The sequence below is a fragment of the Nothobranchius furzeri genome, chromosome 14 (genome assembly GCF_043380555.1).
Source record: "Nothobranchius furzeri strain GRZ-AD chromosome 14, NfurGRZ-RIMD1, whole genome shotgun sequence".
In the NCBI taxonomy this organism is placed as follows: domain Eukaryota; kingdom Metazoa; phylum Chordata; class Actinopteri; order Cyprinodontiformes; family Nothobranchiidae; genus Nothobranchius; species Nothobranchius furzeri.
In genome coordinates, this window is record NC_091754.1 from 14778011 (window position 1) to 14800101 (window position 22091).

General features: G+C 42.2%; 1 protein-coding gene across 3 annotated transcripts in view; it reads right to left on the bottom strand.

The window, feature by feature from the left end:
- ptpn4a (protein tyrosine phosphatase non-receptor type 4a) overlaps nt 1-22091 on the bottom strand; it is an 86974-nt gene that overhangs the window by 7526 nt on the left and 57357 nt on the right. For 2 of the 3 annotated variants that reach the window (XM_015966748.3, XM_015966750.3), the window contains 16 exons: nt 22077-22091; nt 14813-14933; nt 14523-14610; nt 12611-12699; nt 10597-10660; nt 9270-9442; nt 8491-8559; nt 4434-4571; nt 4157-4318; nt 2696-2855; nt 2390-2473; nt 2260-2316; nt 1993-2149; nt 492-658; nt 317-407; nt 135-196 (listed from right to left, as the gene is read on the bottom strand). The exon at nt 22077-22091 is cut by the window's right edge and continues 38 nt beyond it. In XM_015966748.3, the coding sequence (XP_015822234.1) occupies nt 135-196; nt 317-407; nt 492-658; nt 1993-2149; nt 2260-2316; nt 2390-2473; nt 2696-2855; nt 4157-4318; nt 4434-4571; nt 8491-8559; nt 9270-9442; nt 10597-10660; nt 12611-12699; nt 14523-14610; nt 14813-14933; nt 22077-22091 (1697 nt within the window). The remainder of the gene's footprint in view (nt 1-134; nt 197-316; nt 408-491; nt 659-1992; nt 2150-2259; nt 2317-2389; nt 2474-2695; nt 2856-4156; nt 4319-4433; nt 4572-8490; nt 8560-9269; nt 9443-10596; nt 10661-12610; nt 12700-14522; nt 14611-14812; nt 14934-22076) is intronic. The other variant, XM_015966749.3, reaches the window with a different exon arrangement.

Genomic DNA, 22091 nt, shown 5'->3' on the forward strand with positions numbered 1-22091 from the left:
TGATCGATCATATTTCAAAAATCACAAGTAAAAAACGGTTTCTCAATGGCCTTTATGCAAGACCAGTAAAAAAATATGTTTTGTTTTATTTGCTACCTGCAGAACATAAAAAAGGACAGAAAGAACAAACTTACATTGATGTAATTTGCGTTAATGTAGTCGTCTGTGCTTTTCAACGTGACCCGCGTGGCATCATCTGTCAGAGAAGGTAAAGAAAAGTGAGCTGACAAAAAAGCAGCTGAGACTAAGAAAAGAAGGAAACAAGCAGGCGGGAGATAAGCAGAACCAAAACAGGTGGTTGTGTGAGCTCACGCACAAGGAGAGATGTCTCTGTAGCGATTTTTGGAAATGTTTTGAGGTAATTTGGCACACAGCATCGTCATCCCCGGCCTCTTCCTGTACAGTTGCTGCAGAAGAAACACGAGTGTCACAGAGGATCAGCTGATGCCAAACTCAAACACAAAAATGTTGTGTATATTTGTCCTCCTTACATCAAACTGAGCCAGAATGGCTCCGCTGCTCAGTCCTTCCTTCAAGGTGATCATGGAGTCCCTCAAAGCGTGCTGGTCGAGCTGGGCTGGATCCTGGGGGCACTTCTCGGGGATATACTGGAATTCAGGCTCAGAGTCCACCTTCTCCTCCACCACATCATAAATGGCTAAATGGGATGAGAGAAACAAAGCTGTCTATGTGCTCCAAAACATGTTGGAATGACATGAATTTAATATCTGTGCCTATTTTAAAATGCTTCATCTTTAAAGAAATACTCTAACTTTTTATATTTTTAAATCATTTTTTGAGCCAGGGGGCGACGGTGGCATAGGAGTTAGGGCTGCAGGTCAGAGCCCCGCTCAGTCTGTCGCTGTTATTGTGTTCTTGGGCAACACTTAACCCATCTTGCCTGCTGGTGGTACTCAGAGGGACCGGTGGTGCCAGTGTACCGCAGACTCGCCTCTGTCAGTGTGCCTCAGGGCAACTGTGGCTACAGTGTAGCTCATCACCACCAGGGTGTGAACGGGTGAATGACTGACTGTGTTGTAAAGCGCCTTTGGGGGTTCCCGGACTCTAGAAGGTGCTATATCAAATACAGGCCATTTGCCATTTAGTATGTGCTAAAACGACCCTTTACAGGGTTAATGAAATGTCCACCCACCACCCTCCGTGTCCAGAATATCGCACTTGCAACTTTAGAGTGCCGGTCTGCTTCCTGTTGGACTCAGTAAAGTGGAGTCTGCTTCCAGCACGTTTCCTGCATGTTTTAGATCATGAACACAGCTGATGTGTTTGATTTAGTGATGAATCACTCCTGTAGGCACTAATGAAGGCTGATGAGACATTTTAGCTGTTGGATTAAGGTGTTAAAATGGCACAGCGAGGAGATAAGTTTCACTTTTGGTTTCACTAATTGGACACTAGGGGGTGCTAAAAGCAAGCCATAACTGCTGGGTATCCTTTAATTTGTCACCTTCATAAATAAGCTGATATTGAGTAAAGACTTTGCGTCGTTTAATAGAAAGTTGAGACAAGATCAGCTGCATGACAAAAGCTAACAACCACTAAAAATACCTCAGATGATAACATAAACATCCTTTTGAAGAATGCAAACAATGTTTTCTGTTGCTTGAGTAGTTTTTGTAAATGCTACATAGAAATTAAATGCAAAATCCTTCATAGGGGTGAAATATCAACATTAAAATTGCATATTTTATCTATCAACATGCATACACATGCATATAAGTGACAAAATCTAGGTTTTTGAAATTTTCTTAAATTTTCTGTAATATCTAATCTACATATTTGCATAGATAAATAATAAAAACAACACAAAAACACATCAATAAAAGCTGAAGAGGTATTTTGTCAAATATTTCTTAACAACAAAAACACCACCTTTCACATCTTTTCTCAACATGAGTACATTTTTGACAGGGTCAAAGCGAAGTGCTTAGATGACATAAAAACATCTTCCTGGTTCCACCTGGAAGAACTCACTGTTTGGTCTGACCAATAAGATGAGCTCTCCCGAGTGGCTCTCGCAGCTGGCCTTGATGAACATGACCACCTGGTCGTGGGTGTGGTCAGAGATGTCCCGCCCATTGATTAGGACCACTTGGTCCCCTTCGTTAAGGCGAGGCACGCAGAGGTCAGCCTGACGAAATTAAAGGAATTCAAAAAATATATCGAGGATGAACTAAAGTCGATTTGAAATGGTGAAAAAGAACAAACACAGTTTCAAATAACATTGTTGGGTTAACTTACCGAGGTTCCTGGAGCCACTCTAGACACAACGATGGGCATCTTCTGGTCAGCTCCACCCTGGAGATGAACGAATGCGTCAGCAGAGTGAGCTGGTTCATAAAAAAAGGAAATATGACGATTCTGCTCTCACCTTGACGTTGAAACCAAAGCGTCCATGTTCGTCGGGTCTCATCTTGATCAGCACCAGATTATCATGTGGCACCACCCCGTTGAGCTATGAGAACAGAATTCAAAAATAAACTGAGCTCTAATAATAAAAAATACTGTGAAATTATCAGGAAGCAGCTATTTGAATGCATTCAAGAGCTTGAATCATTTGCCAATGGTCGCTAAAGGCAAACATTTTTAAATTCATTATGTTTTATTTTAAATAAGCTCAATGCTTTTAAAAATGAATAAAACATTTAAGTAGTCAGCCACATTTTAGCACACCGACCGTGGTTTTATCAGCGTTGACGGGAACGTCGTACATCTCGTTGAGGTGGTTGTCCAGCAGGCTCTGCTGGGAGTGGGCCTGGATGATCTGGCTCAGGGTCTTCCTGCTCAGCTGCTTCGGGGGCAGAGCTGGAGGTTGGCCATCTACCCCATCTGGAGACCTGAGGGGAGGAGGAAAAAAAAAAGAAATGTCACACACTCAGTCTGAAACAAAAGGGATGAGGAAAAACGTGCCTTTTAATATAAAATATTAGCAAAACCTCTCAGCATTCTGAGTTTCAGAATTAATGGTAGCAATGAAGAACATGTGAGGATATCAGTAATGCTAACACATTTCATACAAAACAGATTGTGTTGCTGCAATTTGCCACGCGGCATTAACCTCAAATTAATAAAAAAAAGAAGGACAACACTCCGTCTATCATCCAGACAGTAAAGGGCAGTCAGTGCGCATGAGGAAACAACACGGTCAGTCAGTTATGGCTTTCAGCAGCATCATGGCTCGCTCCTATGTGGGTAAAAGCCAGTTGTTTCTCTCTGTGTGTGTGTGTGTGTGTGTGTGTGTGTGTGTGTGTGTGTGTGTGTGAGGCTAAGAAGCATACTTCCTTCAGGGAGGGGGCATCAGTCAGAAAGCATTGCATTTGTTTTGGCTGCTGCAACTGGTGCCACTTTGTGTCTTAAATAGACACACACTAACATTTACCATGGGTCAGAACCAGGTCAAGCTAGGATGGAGCTCAGCTTCTCCGCCTTTTCTACACGTGTGTGAGGAATATGCAAGCATCTTCATATCCTTACTGCTCAGGCACAGAATCTGATGGTTTTAATGATAGAAATCTGTTTTTAAAGAGGAAAAAATGATGGTTTTGAATCTAAATTGTTTTTCTTTTAGATGTTGTGCCTTTGATTGCACTCAGTTAATCTGAGAAATGCTGCAGCTCTTCTATTTCCCCCTCAAACTTCAGACTTTGCAGCAGCAATGTGGTATTTTAAAGAACTGCATGGGATGTTTTATAGTGTGTGATCAGTTTAAGGATTTGCACCAAGCGGAGTCCAAATTCAGCTCTGATGTATACCCTCACAACCCTGCAACGCCTCTATGAACACATTTTATTAGCTTTTTTTTTTATCTTCCAAAGGGCTCATCTTTCCAGCGGGCCAAGTTAAGTGACACTGGGAGAGGGTGTGAACTGTCGAGAGAAACCACAGACACCAAAAGACATTTAAAGGAGTAAAAATAAAAGCATCACCGCAGAAGAAGAGACAGACGAACGCTGATGAGAAAAGTGTAGCAGCTAAATTAAAGGGTGGTGTTCTGGGGGGAACAAGGTTTTATTTATGAAGCTGTTCTAACTGGCTTTCAGAGTGAAAAGCTGATGTTTACAGGAAGGAAATGAGTTTTTGGGAACTTTTGAAGATACAGAAAATAAAAAACAAAGTATACTGTAGAAGTGAAACTCACGGTGTAGAGTCCAGGCTGATGCTGTTGGCCTGCGTGGACGATGCTGATTTATGATTGGTGGAGAAGACCGGTAGGCTGGGAGAAACGTGGATCACATGATCAACCAGGTGGCCAACTGATGACGGGCGTATTCGAGTGCCTTCTTGTATAAACAGCGAGTTCCTGAAGCAAACAAAAGTTAAAATTTGTAGTATTGAGGAATTTCATTGCAGAAAAATAAATATATAAACCAGGGAATTAATAAGGACATTAAACAACAAAATGTGTAAAAACTCACTGATTGGGTGTTCCAGGTGGCGAGCGCGTGGGCAGGCTTTGGGTCTCCAGTCTCTCATCCGATAGGCTGTTCCTGCTTACAGACTCCCAGTCGGTCCCGCCCACCAACTTCCGAGCCAATGGCTTGCTAGGAGACCTGCTCCAATAAAAACATTAATAATGTCCAAATCAAAGCTTCAATCGTTTGGTTGTACCGCTCTTTATGACTTGATTCACTGCCGGTAGCAAGCATTTGTCCCCGTTTTCCATGATCTGCCCTCCATGTAGGCAGGATTTCCATCTGTTCGTGAACACAGCACTGTGGTAAACGGCTTTGTTTGAAAGGCAGGTGAAAGAAAAAGGAGCAAGTCTTCCTTTGCACAGGACTGAAGACCGAAACGCTGGACGTTATTTAAAGTACGAGTAACAGGTGTTCATCTGTGAAAGAGCCGGGAACCGTTTCAGAGACGTTTTCGGGTTCTTCCATCAGTCGGTGGATTTTAGTATTTTCATGCCAACCAGAGTGATGCCTGATCAACTGTTCTACATTCACAAACCACCTTTTACTCTTTATCAAAGCCTTTTACACAGTTTCTGATTGTGACGGGTGAGGTGAAACTGAAAGTCTCATTTGTAGAGACTGGGACATTAAAGCACATTTTTGATGCATCAAGATGTGGACAAAGCAATTTAGACTTACTTTAACTCATTCAATGCCACTGACGACTAAAGTCGTCATTTGCATTTATTTTACTGTTTGAGCATCAGAACGAGCCCCCGTGCTGAGAGAACAAACATCTCAGCCCTGAAGCCGATCTTCATCCGCACACGTCACATGATCAGGAAACAGACCATCCATGTATTAGGAGATCGTTTTGGGCCGTTCCTGTAAAAAAAGTGAGGCGCGAACCGGAAAAGTGTCTGCCGATCACAATTCAACAACGGATTATGAAAGAACCGATAACGCTCGAAACACACGGATTCTTCCTGACGTAAGAGGTGAGTCTCCGCTTTGTTTTGGTTGTTTTGGCATCGACATAATGCTAGCTCGCAACGTTCTGTGACTCTTACAAAAACAGTAAAAACGGTGAGAAACGCTGGCAGCAAATGAGTTAAGAGTGTTCAAAGTGATTTTTAACAACACACAAATCTAACATTTTAAATCCTATCAGATAATCCTATTGTGAGAGTCTCAGGGACATACAGACCAAGTATGTTAAAGTCAATGCCTGTAAAATCATATTTAAGATGAGAGGCTCATTGGCTCATAAGTGTACAGTCCACAAGCCTCTAAAATCATAAGCTGAGTCAGTAAAGCTGAGAAAATTCAGTAGAAACTGTCAGCAGGTATAAGAACACCTCTAAAACCATAACGTTTGTCTTACTAAAGGAAAAGAGGAATATTAGTGTGATACTAATGAAAGGAAATAGCTAATGACACTAACGTTTGATTGTGAGCTGCAGGTCTTTATTGAAGACAAATGAATCTGACAGGTGAACTGAGAGGATTTGTTTGGGATAGTCTGGTGTCAGACACCACAGCAGGCCTTAACAGGTCAGTGGAGTCCGTGCTCTAAAGTATAAGATACGGCAGAAGAGGAGATTTCATCAAAATTAGGTGGGTGGACTGAATAAATGCAGAAATGTTTCTCTAGAAGTCAGAGACCATATTGAAGGAGAATCAAACGTCTGATCCTAACATAAAAATGTAGTTATTCACAACCAACCCTATAGTTAGACTAACCCAAGCTTTCCACTGAATGTGTAACGTCGTAGGTGCGTTTTTATCACAACCTCAGCGGCACGCTCCTTCCTGCTGGGAGCGTTTCCAGCGTGCAGCAGCTGTGAAGGCATTCCTTCCCGGCTGGTCTCACGAGATCACAAAATCACACGTGATTTCCCCAGTTGACGTGATATTAAGTATGTCAAGTCACTTTCTTATAAGTAATATGTCTGCACTTGCCTTTTATTTTGAAATTTGTGGATGTGTTACACTGCTCCTGTGCTTGACTTTCTATCTTGCTCAACATGAACTGCTGAGCTTGGTGTTCTAGAAAAGTAGCGCGAAGAAAGATAGACCCAAGTCATACATTTACAGACCTGCCTACCCTGTCAACATTTTTTTGAGTACCACTTGTGTCGCGTTTTTTCACGGACTTTTGCAACTCCATTAATTTTCACGCTTTAATCTCCCCATTCACTGGATGGAAAATTTTACACACACACACACACACACACACACACACACACACACACACACGCACGCACGCACGCACGCAGGCACACACACACATTCATAGTTCTTATTTTGACTAGTAAGGTTATAGACATTTTTACAGTTTGACCTGACTCCAAAGTGTCATGTATTTTAATATTAAACAGTAAAACTCTAAAGTTTCCTTATATAATATTTGTGCTTATACAAGTTACTTGCATTAAATTATTTCAATACAAATTAATTAAAAGACATTTATATGTATTTAATGGTCATTATTTATTATGTAAATGGCAATAGGTGTTTCTGTTTCTGTAATTTACTAATTACTTGCAGCTCACTGGATCATAATTGCAGATTTTGCAAAATGCATGGTGGGGTTGTTTAGAGGGTCACAAGCCACTGTTCTTGATATTTGGACAACAACTTCTGAGACACATGGACTCTCTTCTTTTTGGCAGGTCTGCTAACCAATCCCTCTCTGTCTGCTTCTCCCTCATCTGCCATAGCATGAGGTGCAAAACCAGCTGTGAAAAAATAATGGCTGCATGTTTAAACTGTATAAATAATCACATTCCTCCTTATATACAGGCCAAAACTATCAGCAATGGATAAAGGCACACACACACACACACACACACACACACACACACACACACACACACACACACACACACACACACACACACACACACACACAGTTTACCTTACCAGAACAGCACCGAGTGGCGAACCGGAGGGAGGGAGGAGCAGCGGGCAGGACGACGCAGGGAGGCGGGGGTGTTACGCTTTAGGCCAGGCAGGACAGTTTTTCTCTGTTTTTTTACGATGATTGGCTTAAACGTCTTCACCACGCCGCTGAGTTGTGTTGCCAGACACGAGTACCACACGTGCATATTTGCCACAGAATTGAACTCACGTATCCGCAGCTTTCTGCGTAGTGTAGAGGGGTGAGTCGTAGCGTAAACAGATGCCAAATTGCATACTGGCTACGCAAAATGCGTACAGGTTGGCAGGACAAACGAAAAGATGAATGCAAGTCAACGGGGTTAAAAACGCTTTTTTCTAATCCACTTTGCCTTACGTCCTGGATCACACATATGTTGTATTGCAATTTAAATGAAAAGTAATGATGGGTGTTCTGACCACGCCAGTCACGTAGTTTGAGATGTATCAGCTTGTAAAAGTTCGTAATTAGCATGACTACACATATGTGACGTCACCACATAATCTCCTCTCCCTTAACGTAGCCGCTACTTACCAAATGACCAAATTTATGGTGGTTCTTTCCTCCTGTGGGAAGTTTCCTGAACTTACAGCCATTTTCCCCCAGTCTTCTCCGTGTCTGGTTCGATGACGTCACTTTCGTGAAGCGCATTTATAGCCCTGGATTTATTTTCACACAAAACTTAAAATAGTATTTCCCCCTGTTCGAAAATAAGCGTGTTCTTGGTATCAAAATGTGTCTTTAAAACTCACGGACATCATACGTGAAATCCATGGCACAAAACTAGTGGAATTAGAAAATAGCGTTCTAGCCCCTTTGACGTGCATTCATTTTTTCCTTCTTCGGGGGACCCGTGGTGCAGAAGTAGGTGGGCGTGACTTAGGCTCCCTGTGCTTCTGGGACATGTCCACCAATATGTGTCCAGTGGAAACAAACCAATTGACAATAACAGCGGCGTATTGCACTTCGCAGACATTAAACATCGCTTATGCTTCCAGTGGGATGCCAGGGTAGGAGGTGCCAGGTTATTTCACAAAGAAAGCCAGAAAAAGGTGACGTCAAGCTGATCTGTATAGTAGGGTTGGGATGAGGCTGTTTAACTAACCCCCCCCAAAAAAGACAGAAAATGTTCAATACCTGGCAAAAACTCTGTCCTTGATCCCTTTCTCCTTTCCATACTGGACAGACTGCACTTCTGTCCGCCCACTACAAAGGAATCAGGAAAAACAGCAGTTATTAACTGGTCATACCCCCACAAACAACTCCTCTTAGTCAGCCCCAAAATGGCTATAACTCAGTTCGTTTCACATATATTCAGGTAAAACTTGGAGTAATAGTAGCTGCATTGTGTAAGATCTTCTGATAGAGTGTGTGTGTGTTATTTTTACCATTTGAGCAAAACAGCAACACATCTACCATTTCACAACATACAAGATAAATTTAGTTTTACACTTCTGGCATGAAGGGCTTTTATCGTCAGATGGAATGTTACAAAACACTCAAGTGACATCAGATCATCAAAAACACATTCATATTTTAAACATTTTAATCTGCAAAAACTCAAAAGAATGTCAGCGTAAAAAATATGATCCTCAAGGGCAAAAACACTCCCCGCCCCCCCCACCCACACACACACACAACGTCAAAGTCAAACATCAGACGAGACACTCTGACGTTGTATCACTGCTGCTCAATAATGCATCACAAGACTCACTTCATCTCACATTTCATAGAATAAGGAATTGAAAAAAACATCACCAGTGAAGTGAAACTAAGTCGACAAGAAGAAATGGTTTAATTCCAGTAAGAAGATATTATTTTTATGTTTTCAGCCTGTGAGAACATGAAAGTATCTTGAGATGATTTCGTTTGAGGAGTTAAAGAATTTTAGGGGGTTTGGATCGTGTTTTTCTCACCAGTATCTGAACTTTGAGCCTAGGCTGAAGTAGTGAGCAAAGAAGTTTTTCTGAGGGGGGATGGGTCTCTCCAGCCTGAAGAAGGTGTGGTGCTCCACGCAGGCCTTCCACAGGTTCTTACAGGCCCGGTAGTTGACCATGTTGAAACCCAGCAGCGTCTCGCGGGTATCCGCCTGGAAAACACAAAAAACACTTTGTCAGATTATAAATCAACACTTTTCTTTTTTAAATGTCACCAATTATACACAATCGATGCATTAAATTTGACCATTTTCTCATCTTTTTACCAAAAACAAAATAATTTATGACAGCTTAACAAAAGGGAATCGTACATCTTTGCCACATTCAAAATCAAGCACCTTTCAAACTCCCCCAATAGGAGTTTTCAGGATTTCCCAGCACCTTACTTACACTGGTGATGCTTTGCACACATACACAGTATCTCAATTTATCTTTTTCAAGGGTTTTAAGCACCTGTGTGCTCAAACAACAATTCTATTTTTAGATAAACTTAAAAAAAAACTATTTTTTAAAAGACAAAAGCTTTTAAATATTAATCTTTTGCAAGTGAGCTATTCTGATTCTATTTGTACATAACATTTGGTGGTTTTGTTTATCTGAACTGGGTTTAAGGTAACACTAGCGCAACAGTAGACTTTGAACAAAAACAGGATGAAAATATAAAAACAAACATTACTAATCTCTGTGCTAACCTATAATCCTCATTAATGGAATAGAAGCACAAAACCTGGGTGGCAACAGGTCTACAAGCAGTAGCAACAACTAAAACCTTACATTATTAGACAAAATGTGTTTATTATTAGAGAAATATTAAGATATTTAGGGTGATTGAAACTCTAAAAGTATTAAAAATATAACAAAAAATAAGTGAATTATGATAGAATCACATGGTTTAGCTAAAATGAGTTGTGCCATGAACGCGCAACTGGTTTAAGAGACATACATGGGTGAATATTCTCAACAGGTTGACAGTAAACAGAGATTCATGCAAAACACAGGATGGAAGTGGGGGATTAAATCAGAGACAACCACAACAAAGGCAGCAGGGGGCTAATCTGGCAGAGATTAAACAAACATATGCAGACATGACACAGATGGCATGCTGATGTGTAGCGAAGTTTCTACGTGAATAAATGTATGTTTGCAAAAACAAACACATGCAGGATTTAACATCTGTTCAGTAAATAGGTTGTGGGTGGGAGGTGGTGGTCTAGAAAGGCATGTATTTAGTGTGTGTGTGTGTGTGTGTGTGTGTGTGTGTGTGTGTGTGTGTGTGTGTGTGTGTGTGTGTGTGTGTGAAACCTACCGCTTCTCTTCTCAGCTGGATGAAAAACTGTTTGCACTTGAAGGAGATTTTCACTATTTTCAACCTAAAAGTGTAAAAGAAACAACAAGTCTAAGTCAGCTCTCATCATCATTTCATGTAATGACTTCTAGATAAAATGTGCAAAAGGTCTAATTTGTAACTCAACAAGCGCCCCTGGTGGCTGGCTGCAGAAGTACGTATTAAGCCCTGCCCCTTTAAATGCAAATGAACAGAAACCTTTCTAGTTAAAAACATCAAATGTGCTCATCAACCTGGAAACCATGACTTTGAGAAAACTGATAAGTGTGTGTTTATAATTTAAAAGATGAACGTAAAAGTTACAGAGACCAATTTTAATTGGTTGCAAAAGAAGCGTCCAGCAGCAATCCTGTTGTATTCTGAGACAAATTCATTGTGACTCTGCCAGCTTGTGGGAACTAATCTATCTGTTTAAAATACATTTCTTTGGTTTTTATAAATAACTAGTTGTGATTTTACGTTTCAGTTTTAAAGCAGAGCAGAGCAGCGGGTCAGCTGACCCAGTTAGTTTAAACTCCTTACTTCCTCCGCAGCTGTGAGGTTAAGAGAGTGTGACAGCAGCATTATGACACCCATATACTCTCATCTGGTCACATACAGAAGGTGAGTGTATAAATTATGCTATAAGCAGACCACACACAGACACACACACACTTCAGCAGTAAGACATTTGCTGATGAGCAGCAGCAGAGTAACATAATCCCTTCCTAAAGTTGTTGCTGCTGTGACTCATCGCTCCCTGCTAAATATATTTCACACACACACACACACACACACACACACACGCACGCACGCACACACACACACACACACAGAGTGTGTGAGAGAGAGCGAGAGAGAGAAAAAGAGAGAGAGAGAGAGAGAGAGAGAGAGTCATGCCCCACATAAGTGTGGCTCAATTGTCAGGCTGCTGTGAACAGAAATAGGAAGAGAGGCAAACATCTAAATGTCTTTCTGGAACAGTTCAGCCGATCCTGAAGGGAAAATGACAAGAAGAAGGGACAACATGAGCTTTTGTTAATTAGAAGATAAAGAAAGACAATGAACTGTGGACAGGAGAGTCAGTGAGCGTGGCGTTGGACGACACAGACTCAGATTATGTTTCAATGCTCCTGTTACACTCCTAGAGCTGAACAGCTGCTGGGGGACACCGCTGTTGGTCTCTAAATTTAACTCCTCTGACACGATTAACTCGAGAGGATGGCGCATGGACTTAAAGTCGCTGCATTTAAATGTTGTCCTCAAAATATGAAATCATGAGTGCTTGCTTGCTGGCTGTTTCTCTCCCACCCTCTGCACCTGAAAACGGTTAGCTGCAGCGTCAGTGCACAGGAGATTTTCAATAATTGATTCTTTGGAGAGAGAATGTGACACAAAGATGGATGCGAGTCAGAGTGGTGAGAAAGGAGGTCAAAGAGCATGCGCAGATTTGATGCCTTTAATGTTTCCAGGAAATCTAGTTTAGCACAATATCCACCCACGGGAAAAATCATCTGCTTCATTCTGTAGATCAGCCGAGGCTTAGCAAGCAATGTCAACAACTCCAATGTGACGTTTAAAAAAAAAAAATCATGAAATAGGAGTTCCTGCAAAATAAGAGTTCCTGGAGGAAGTTAAAATGGAAGTGGCAGCAGACTGATGAGCATTTAGTAACAAGGAAATCCAGGAGAAATGATAAAAGTGTGAGAATAACAAAGAATGCTCTTTTTCCCTGAAATCCTCTCAGCCTCTCATCTTCGCCTGATCACTGACAGGATTTCTGTTGGCAAAACAGAAAAGTGGTTTCAACAGCCGGGATTTCGGCCTGGAATCAATTCCAGCTGGAGCATCACCAGTCATCATGATCTTCTCTGCTACATCCAGAAACTGACCAGTCAAAAACCTTCCAAACTTCCACTTTTAGGGAATTTGAAAATAGCATCATATAAATCACAGAGAGATGCACATTTGTGTGATCAGAGGTTGAGTCACTCACCATGGGAAGTAGTTGATCCGTACCCTGTTCTTGTAAATCACAATGCCAGCGGACATCACCCCGATCAGAATCTCTGTGTTACTCTGGTCCTGAAGAGAACGGAAAAAGGGACGGAAAAACAGATATCATGAATGTAAACCTTGTTATTAGGTTTATTATCTAATCTTTAGAGGGATACTTGGCAATTTTGCTTGCTTTTAGCACCCCCTGGTGTCCATTATTAATTATTTGTGGTCAAACCAAAAGTGAAAATTATTGTCTTGTGCGTTTGTCTTTTTAACGTCTTAATCTAGCTGCTGAAGTGTCTCCTCAGCCTTCATTAGTGTCTACAAGAGTGATTCATCACTAAATCAAACAAATCAGCCGATCTAAAACATGCAGAAAATGTGCTGGAAGCAGACTGCAGTGCCAGGTATGTAAGCTCACTTTTGTTTTTATAGGTCCACAGATGGCGGCCCGCCACTCTTAAGTTGCAAAAGCGGTATTCTGGCCTCTGAGGGTTGCAGGGGTCTGAGCAATATTTCATTAACCCCATAAAAGGTCATTTTACCACATACTGGCTCAAGGAATTGATTTCAAAATATAAAAATAATGCATAGAATCCCTTTAAGATTTTGCTGCTACATTTCTATTCAGTGTGTTAGATTTCTATTTTTCAATCAATTCAAACTGAGTGGCACTCAATGGGACGTATGGCCTGCATTATATTACAGTGCAGGATAATGGGCTCAACACACGGGATGCGACATCGCCTCTCCTCCTTCATTTTCAATGAGACATGCGCGACAAAGCGATAATCGCGGGTCTCCCTCCTACCAAGCGAAACGCGAAAAACGTGCGTGTGAAATTTTGCGCGCGTGCACGTGTCGTGCACAGGCGACCCAGCGACGCGATCCCAGAAAGTTGAAACATTTTCAACTTTTCATCGCTGTCGCTCGGACGAGGACCAATCAACGGAGGTTTCATTCACTGACCAATGAGCGGACAGGATGCTCCGTACATCTCCGAGCAATCATGGAGGAGAAGTTGATTATTATTATGTTTTATAGTCAAATCAGAAGTAAGATTTCACATAACTCTAGCAGCACCTTGTGAAACATGATATCTACCGCTTTATTAACTCTGAACCGCTTAAATCACCTTAATTCCCTCCAACCTGACACAGCCAAGCAAAACAATGGAAGTTTCCATTTCGCCATGGAACAGAACGTGTAGACGGATTTGCCGCTGGCTGCTGCCGCGGATCGCCTCCCGTGTGTCAGGTAGTATAAGCGACAGCGACAAATTTCGCTGATCGCGGTCGTTTGTTGCCTCCCGTGTGTCGAGCCCATAAGACTATCACTTTTACAAGTTTAAAACAAAAATCGTTCATAATTTCTGAACAGGGGAAGTCTCTAGATTGCTGCTTTAAGCTGTTTGCATTTCCATCCCATCATTACATCAATGCTGATGGCTGACCACTGCTTTCACTTCAATCTTTAGAAACAGCTGCAAAAAACAGGAAGCAATGCTTGACCTCTAATTTTTAATTCTATTCTGTCTTTTATTTATTTGTTTATTTCAGATCTACTCAGAAGAAGGAAATGCACCGGTCAAGCTGGTTCCAGCTTGTGTGGGCATCAGCATTCACTGCTAACCCTGCAGCTCCTCCAACTTGTCCTCGTTTCCAGCAGCAGTGGCAGCGGTTGGCTTAATGAAAACAGCAGCATGTATGATGTGCTGATGAGAGGAAAAACACATGGACAGATTCACCTAGAGGGTTGCTAAACTACCTCGAGGTGCTAATTACAGGAGAACAAGAAAGAACAAAAATATATGCCTGGACTCTAGACTAATTGAACTGCATCACGGATGCATGATGCAAAAGTCATGTATGTTGCTAAACTCAGGGAGGAGATTCTACCTTACTTACCCTTGCATAGTGCAGCTCTACCCCGTAGAGCTCCAGCGTGCGTGCTGTGTTCAGATAATTAAACTCTGCCTGGGCAGGAGATAGACCGCTGAGAGAGGGGAGGATGGCGTGTTCGTGACAGCAAATAGAAGAAAGAAAAAAACAAGATATACAAGAAGCGGTCAGTCTGACTGGAGACACAGAGAAAAAAAAGTTTGTGACTTTTGTTTGTCTGGATATCAGGTGATCAGCTTTTATGACCCATTGCCACAGCTACTTCCTGTTTCCACTATGTGAACGTCTAAGCGTACCTGTGCTGCTGGTGATGTTTGGAAACCTCTTTGTGGAAGTCTTCGGGGGGGTTGGGGATGAAGCAGTAATCAGACAAATAACCAGAAGAATGCTCGGTTTCATTGTAGTCTCCCAGCTCAGCTGCAGAAAACGAGAAAGAGAATAAATATTTTAATGAAACACGTAAAAAAAAAAAATAAATAAAAAAGCATTAGCCGGCAAATAAAAGCGATTTTGTTTCATTAAAGCATTATGACCCGATTGTTCAACTACAACATTCCATCTGCTTTCAATTCAGCTTTAATTCTGGACTAATTGTCAGTGTTAATTTATAGAATTAGACTTTGTGTAAAGACCTGTCTTTTTTTAAATAATCCTTCAGCTCTGTTCCGTTTGTGCCAACGTAACGGACTACATCATTTACTGACTGATGAAATATTCACATTTTTTCTTGCCTCCTCTGAGGCTCAACAGAATTTGTGTGCACAAAACAACAATTTCAACACCTCAAGAGTCCCGTTTCCCGTTTTGAACACATCAAGAGGAACAGTTCCAGTGATTCAAAGGTAATATAAATGTGATCGCAGATGAAGAACAGAAAAAGAATAAAATGTTTCCTGTGAGCTTCCAGAACCATCTGGAATGGGAGTCTAAACGTGGATCCCATTAGCTCACTCGCTTCCAGCTGAAGCTTAAAATCGTCAATTTGCTCAAGTAGTCCCTTGACTGATCCACGAGCCGGTAGCCTAAGCATATCGACCAACAAATCAATTGCAGCTCAGACGCCTATTGATGTGAACACACCATCAGGGACACACAGTTCAACTACAACATTTAACCACCCAACAGGTGAGATGAAGAACATCTAGTATCTTGTTATGATGGCATCTCTTGGACAGATGTGTTGAAATTCAGGCCAATTATGGTTTTATAAAAGTCACATTTCTTTGGAATCAGCCTTCTCGAGGCCAGGGACGAAGTCCTGCTTCAGGAGGAGTTTTAAGTGCCCCAGGGTCTTGTTCACGAGTGAGGGAAAGATGGAGCACAAAATTGCGTTGTACTGGCCTGTCAAGGTGAAGAGAGAGCTGAGCAGGAAGGCAAAGCTCTCAACTAACTACTTACTTACTACGTCCCAACCCTCACCTATGGTCACGGGCTTTAGGTAGTGACCGAAAGAACAAGATTGTGGATACAAGCAGCCGAATTGAGTTTTCTCTGCATGGTGTTTGGGCTCTTCCTTAGAGATAGGGTGAGAAGCTTGGTCATCCTGGAGGGGTTCGGAGAAGACCCGCTGCTCCTCCACATCGAGAGGAGCCAGTTGAGGTGGCCCAAGCATCTAGTTAGGATGCCTCCTGTACACCTCCCTGGTGAGGTTTTCCGGGTACGTCCAACAGGGAGGAGACCCAAAGGAACACCCAGGATACACGTTGGAGAGACTACGTCTCACGGCTGGCCAGGGAATGCCTTGGAATTCCCCTGGGGTAGCTGGCCCAAGTGGCTGGGGAGAGGGAAGTCTGGGCCTCTGCTTAGGCTGCTGCCCCAGCAACCTGAGCCCGGACAAGCAGATCTGGATAGATGGATGACATTTCTTCTTTGCAGCTACTATGTTTATGGGTCACCACAGAAAATCATACCACACTTTAATCCAAACCTGGGCATTTTACGGCCCGCGGGCCACATACAGCCCTTTGGTTGACTTTGACCGGCCCGCGTAAGGTTAATTGGAAATTACAAAATAAATGTAGTTTCTCATTTTACCTCATGCATGGACTAAGGCTGCATTGCTTTTATTTTGAAGTTGTTTTTTACGTGCACAATGATGCATTACGTATAGCAACAAGTGCCCGCGGTTGACATGGTGATTGTAGCCCCCAGAAATGTCCGCTCATGCAAAAAAAAAAAGAAAAAGAAAGATAGATGCCGAATGCAGGATTTTCAACAAAAATTGGACTGCTAAGTTTTTTTTTTTTACTGAAGTCGGAGGTAAAGCCGTGTGTTTGGTTTGCGGGGAGGAGATTGCCGTGTTTAAGGACTACAATTTGAGTCGGTATTACGACAAGAAACACTCGGAAAAATATAAGAACTTGTCTGATGCTGAGAGGGCACGGACATCCGAAGCTTTGCTAGCAAAGTTGCAAATGCAGCAAGGCTGTTTTACTAAGCTTCACACATCCAGGGATGCAGCAACCAGGACCAGCTCTGTGATATCCCACAAAATAGCTAAAAACAGCAAGCCGTTTTCAGAGGGAGAGTTTGTCAAAGAGTGCATGGTGGACTCTTCCGCACTAATATGCCCTGAAAAAAAGGCGCATTTGAGCAAATCCCGCTGTCCAGGCGAACCGTGACCAGGAGGATCGAGGACATTGCGGGGAACCTGGAGCTTCAGCTGCAACGTGAAGTGGCAAGTTTTAACTTTTTCTCATTGGCCTTAGACGAGAGCTGTGATGTCCGCGACACGGCCCAGCTGCTCGTATTTGTCCGGGGGATAACGGACTTCAAGCTCACAGAGGAGCTGGCAGCAATGCGGTCGATGAAAGGGACAACGACAGGGAGAGATCTTTTTACAGAGGTAAATGCGTTCATGGACACTCTGGGATTGAAATGGGAGAGACTGTCAGGTGTCACAACAGACGGTTGTACAAATCTTACAGGGAAAAATGTCGGACTTTTGAAACGCATGCAAGATAAAGTGACAGAAATCGATGCAGATCAAAAATTGGTGGTTTTGCATTGAATTATACACCAACATGTGTTGTGCAAGTCAGTGCTAAAAATCAACCATGTTACTGATGTTGTTACCAAAATAATAAACTTCATCAGGGCACGGGCAATGAATCACAGACAGTTTGTCGCTCTTTTGGAGGACTCCACACAGCTGTCAGATGGCTCAGCCTGGGGAAAGTGCTGAAGAAGGTTTGGGACTTGAAAGCAGGGATTCGAGAGTTTTGCGAGAGGAAAGGCAAAGACATTCCAGAGCTCTCAGATGAGGATTGGATGGCAAATTTTGCATTTGCTGTTGATGTGACTGCACTGATGAATGAACTGAACACCAAACTGCAAGGCAAGGGCCTTTTTGTCCATGAAATGCACAGCCTCGTGAAGGCCTTCATGAGAAAGCTGCAGTTTCTTTCAAGTCAACTGGAGAGCAACACTCTCACTCACATGCAAACCCTGAACAAAGTCACACCATCAGCTGATCACCTCAGCAGGTACTCATCCATGTTAGGAGCATTCCATGGTGAGTTTTCAAGGCGTTTTGAAGATCTCAGAACAATGGAGGATGAAATGCACATGATTTCCTCTCCCTTTACCTGCAGTGTGGATAATGCACCCAGTGATGTGCAGCTGGAACTCATTGACCTGCAGTCTGATGCAGTACTGGCAGAGCACTTTAAGTCAGGATCTCTGCTGGATTTCTACTCTTCTCTTAAGTAGGAGAACTTTCCAAACCTGAGGAGACATGCTCAGAAGATGTTGGTTCCCTTCGGCTCTACCTACCTTTGTGAACAAACATTTTCAATGATGAAGTTTACAAAATCCAGGTATAGATCCTCTCTCACTGATGATCATTTGTCAACTGTGCTTCGCATCTCCACCTCAGACATTCAACCTGTCTGATGCACTCGTTAAAGCCCAGCAGAGACTAGATTTCTCTCACTGAATAAGAAAAAAATCGCTTAAAAACACGAAATAAGGTGTTTGGACCACAAATGTAGGCAACTAGCAGTGAACTGGGACACTTTTTTTAAAACCTCTTTCTCAAGATCACAGTTCAGTGATTTTATTTTACAGACAATACTGTGTGTCTGTAGAATGCTAAGAACCTCTTTCCAACAATATTTGAAACTCAAAATGTGTTTTGGAGTGAATGTGACTGAAACTGCTAACTAATATAAGTCACAAATGTTTAACAAAAACCAAATGCGCACACTTTGTTTACCATTGTCTTGGGAAATTTGAATAAATTCCATTTTTGTAAGCCAACCTCACTTTTTCCTTTTTGCTCATTTATAACATATAGTCTACTCTTACCAGCTTGAAAAAACAATGGTATTTACTGCTTTTTATAAAGAAATACCATTAATATTATGCATAATTGACTTCAGCCTTTTGGCCTGGCCCTCCACAATATTTTCTGTTTCTCATGTGGCCCCATGGAGAAAATAATTGCCCACCCCGCTTTAATCCAATCCCTATAGCAGGGGTTCCCAAATTAGGGGTTGGGACCCCTAAGGGGGTCCCCACAAAATTACAGAGGGTCCCCACACTTTGACTTTGCTGAGATTGTGAGGTTAGCAGGAATCTATTTGTAAAAATCACATTTATAAACGCCAAATAACACACCCAACAGTATAATCAGAACTCCATATATAATTTATAACTCTGCGTGTCTGTATAAAGATGGTAAATGATCACATTTAATGTGTGCAGTAGGGGTTGCATGACTTAATTTTTTTTAAAGTCGACCGTCAAATAATGAAAATCAAGTCGACTTCGACTAGTCGTTGATGACGTCATACACGGGGGGTGGGGGGGTTGGTTCGCTGGAGTTTTTGACAATTAAAATTGCGCCCACATTTTCTGAGTTAAACACATTTCTTTTAACAACGTAGTTTCTGCTTCAGCCCTCTCCCCCCTCCCCCTGTGCAGCGGCCGCAAACTCACTGAGCGCCTGCAGCCTCTCAGAGTTCCTGCTGCTCTAAACATTAAAATAATTATTTCATTTTCTGTTCCTCACTTCTGATTACCTTCAATGGTGTCTGTTTGTTGCAACCACCAGGTACAAAAACTAACTTGTTTTTATTTGACTATTTTTCTGTCCTGTCTGTTTATTATCTTCCTGCATCTCCTCTCAATCCTAAAGAAAAACTGCTACCTGGGTTCATATATATTCACCTCATGAGTTACCTTTAAACTGCAGTTCTAAAAGATCTACCGACCGCAAAAACAGCGGAGTGCGCGCTGTGCGCCGGCCGCACCGGTGAGGTGCGTCACCGAAGGACAAAACAGGTGATGCGCCCCGCTCCACAGTAGCGAAAAGCATCAGGCACAAATAAAAGAATAAAAGACAGAAAACATTAAAGGAAATGAGCCGACATGAACGATCGCGTGTTAAATTTGTTTTTGAGGTGGCGACACCTGATTTGATAATGTTACTGTGGCCGTGCTCAGGACGCAGATGTCTGGAGCGCGTCAACAATCAGAGCTTTGCATGCGCAAGCTGGTTAAGGTTAGGATGGGGGTGAGGGGAAGGTTAAATTGCAAGAGGGTAAAGGTCACAATTCGGTCAAATGTCTGTTTTACGGCGGGCGTCAGATACCGACGCTCTGGCACAGCGTGTCGCATCCCAACGCGCTGGGGCTCATCACCTGCTGTCTTTTCCGAGGACTGCATCTTGTCAGTCATTATCAAGTGACAGTGACTAGTCTATGAAAGGCATAAAAAGTCACTACAGAGCCGTGAAGATGACTAGTCGACTAATTGATACAACCCCTAGTGTGTACGCATGTAGGAGTTGGGGTTGGGGTCCTGGCTTGTCTTGGACATGAGCAAAGGGGTCCTCAAAAAAAAGAAAAAAAAGAAATTGGGAACCCCTGGCCTATAGCATCCTTCTCTGTCACATCAACCCTCTGCATGTCCTTCTCCACTAGTCCATAAACTTGTTTCTGCAGCCATCTATTCCTCCTCCTCCCTGGCAGCCTCGTATTCATCCTCCTTTGTCCAATACACCCTATGGCTAATTAGTGTGGGAATGAGGGCTGTTATGTTGTAGTTTGATCCAAGCTCCTACCGTCAGATGTACTCATATTTATCTCATATCATAGTCCCAAACCATGATCCTCCACCATCATGCTAACAGCCATTTTCAGCAGTTTGAGCTGATGACCACTTTCCTATTCAAATAAAACATTAAACTACGATCACAACTTAACACTTAACTCTGGCTGTTCCAGAAAATGTGTTCAGATGGACCTGTGATGGGGGATTTTCTCTTTGTAACCCATGTAAACAAGCCATTACTCTTCAGTCTGCTCCAAGCTGTACTGCCCTGAACGCTGACGTTGAACATGCTAACTGAGACCCAGGGAATTTGACCTTTGGTTGAACTCAGAGAAAGAGAACCAGCAACAGTCCGGGTTGCATTCCCTTCACAAATAATAATTCTTACAGGACTCCAAATAGTTTGGAAGATGTCTTCCCACATAAACTGGAGCAGTTGTATACTTTTGTAGCATTTTGCTAATAACACACAAATTGTCCTGCCCAGTGAAAATTATATGCGTTAAAAGTTTGAAACACTGAAAAGGCATTTTTTTATGATTATTTCTGATTATAATCACTCAGTTTTTTTCCTGCAGACTGAACATGAAAATAGTCTCCTACACCTATCTGCTGCAGTAGCTTCTGATAGAAAAACGACAGTGAAACTCTAGGATTAGAAAAGCCAAACAGATCTACATCAAGTGGTCGCTTGGACTCACACTTAACTCGCAACAGGAAAAGTTGTTGTTTTAGCATCCAGGGGACCGCAGAGAATGTCTTGGCAAGCAAATGCTAACTGTTATCATTAGCAACTCAACCACACAGCAGAAGCTCCTCCAGGCTTGTGTTATTTGTTGGGGTAAAACATCCATGTTGCAGAACAAACGGAGTCAGTGGTAGAGTTGTTTTGCTGCTTGGTTTGATGTCTAAACATCAGGAAATAAGACTCCAGATCCTGCGGTGTTGTGCCACTCTCGGCTGCAGCAGACTTGTCCATGCTGATCCAGGTAATTCTGGGCTTTTTTGTGTCTCAAGTACAGCTTGCAAGGCATTCATTCTTACCAGAGACAACTGCAAATGTATTGATTAAATGAGTTTTCAACCCCTTTACATTTTTTCTTGTTTATTATTAAATCTCAACTGTTAAAGTCTGTTTTAGGGGCATTTTGATCCTAGAGAATGAAACGAGATGGTGACAAAGTCTAAAATACTTAAACATATTAACTAAGCTGTAAACCATAAAAGTCTTGTTATACTAAACGTCCACTGAGCAGTCAAGTAAACCTCACTTGATCTGCTTCAAACATTAATGACTGATGTCTGACATAAACAACAAAAAACGTCACAATATATTTATATTACTGATACTCTCACCACACCATTTGGACTGAATCACAATGGCTTCCAGAGCAGCATTTGTAAACGCACCCCAGAAACCACACTCACTGCATTTAACAGCAGCTTAATGAATCGTCTTTCCATTGTTATGTGGAGCGAGCCTATCCAGAGAGCAGCACTTACACTGAACAGCATAGG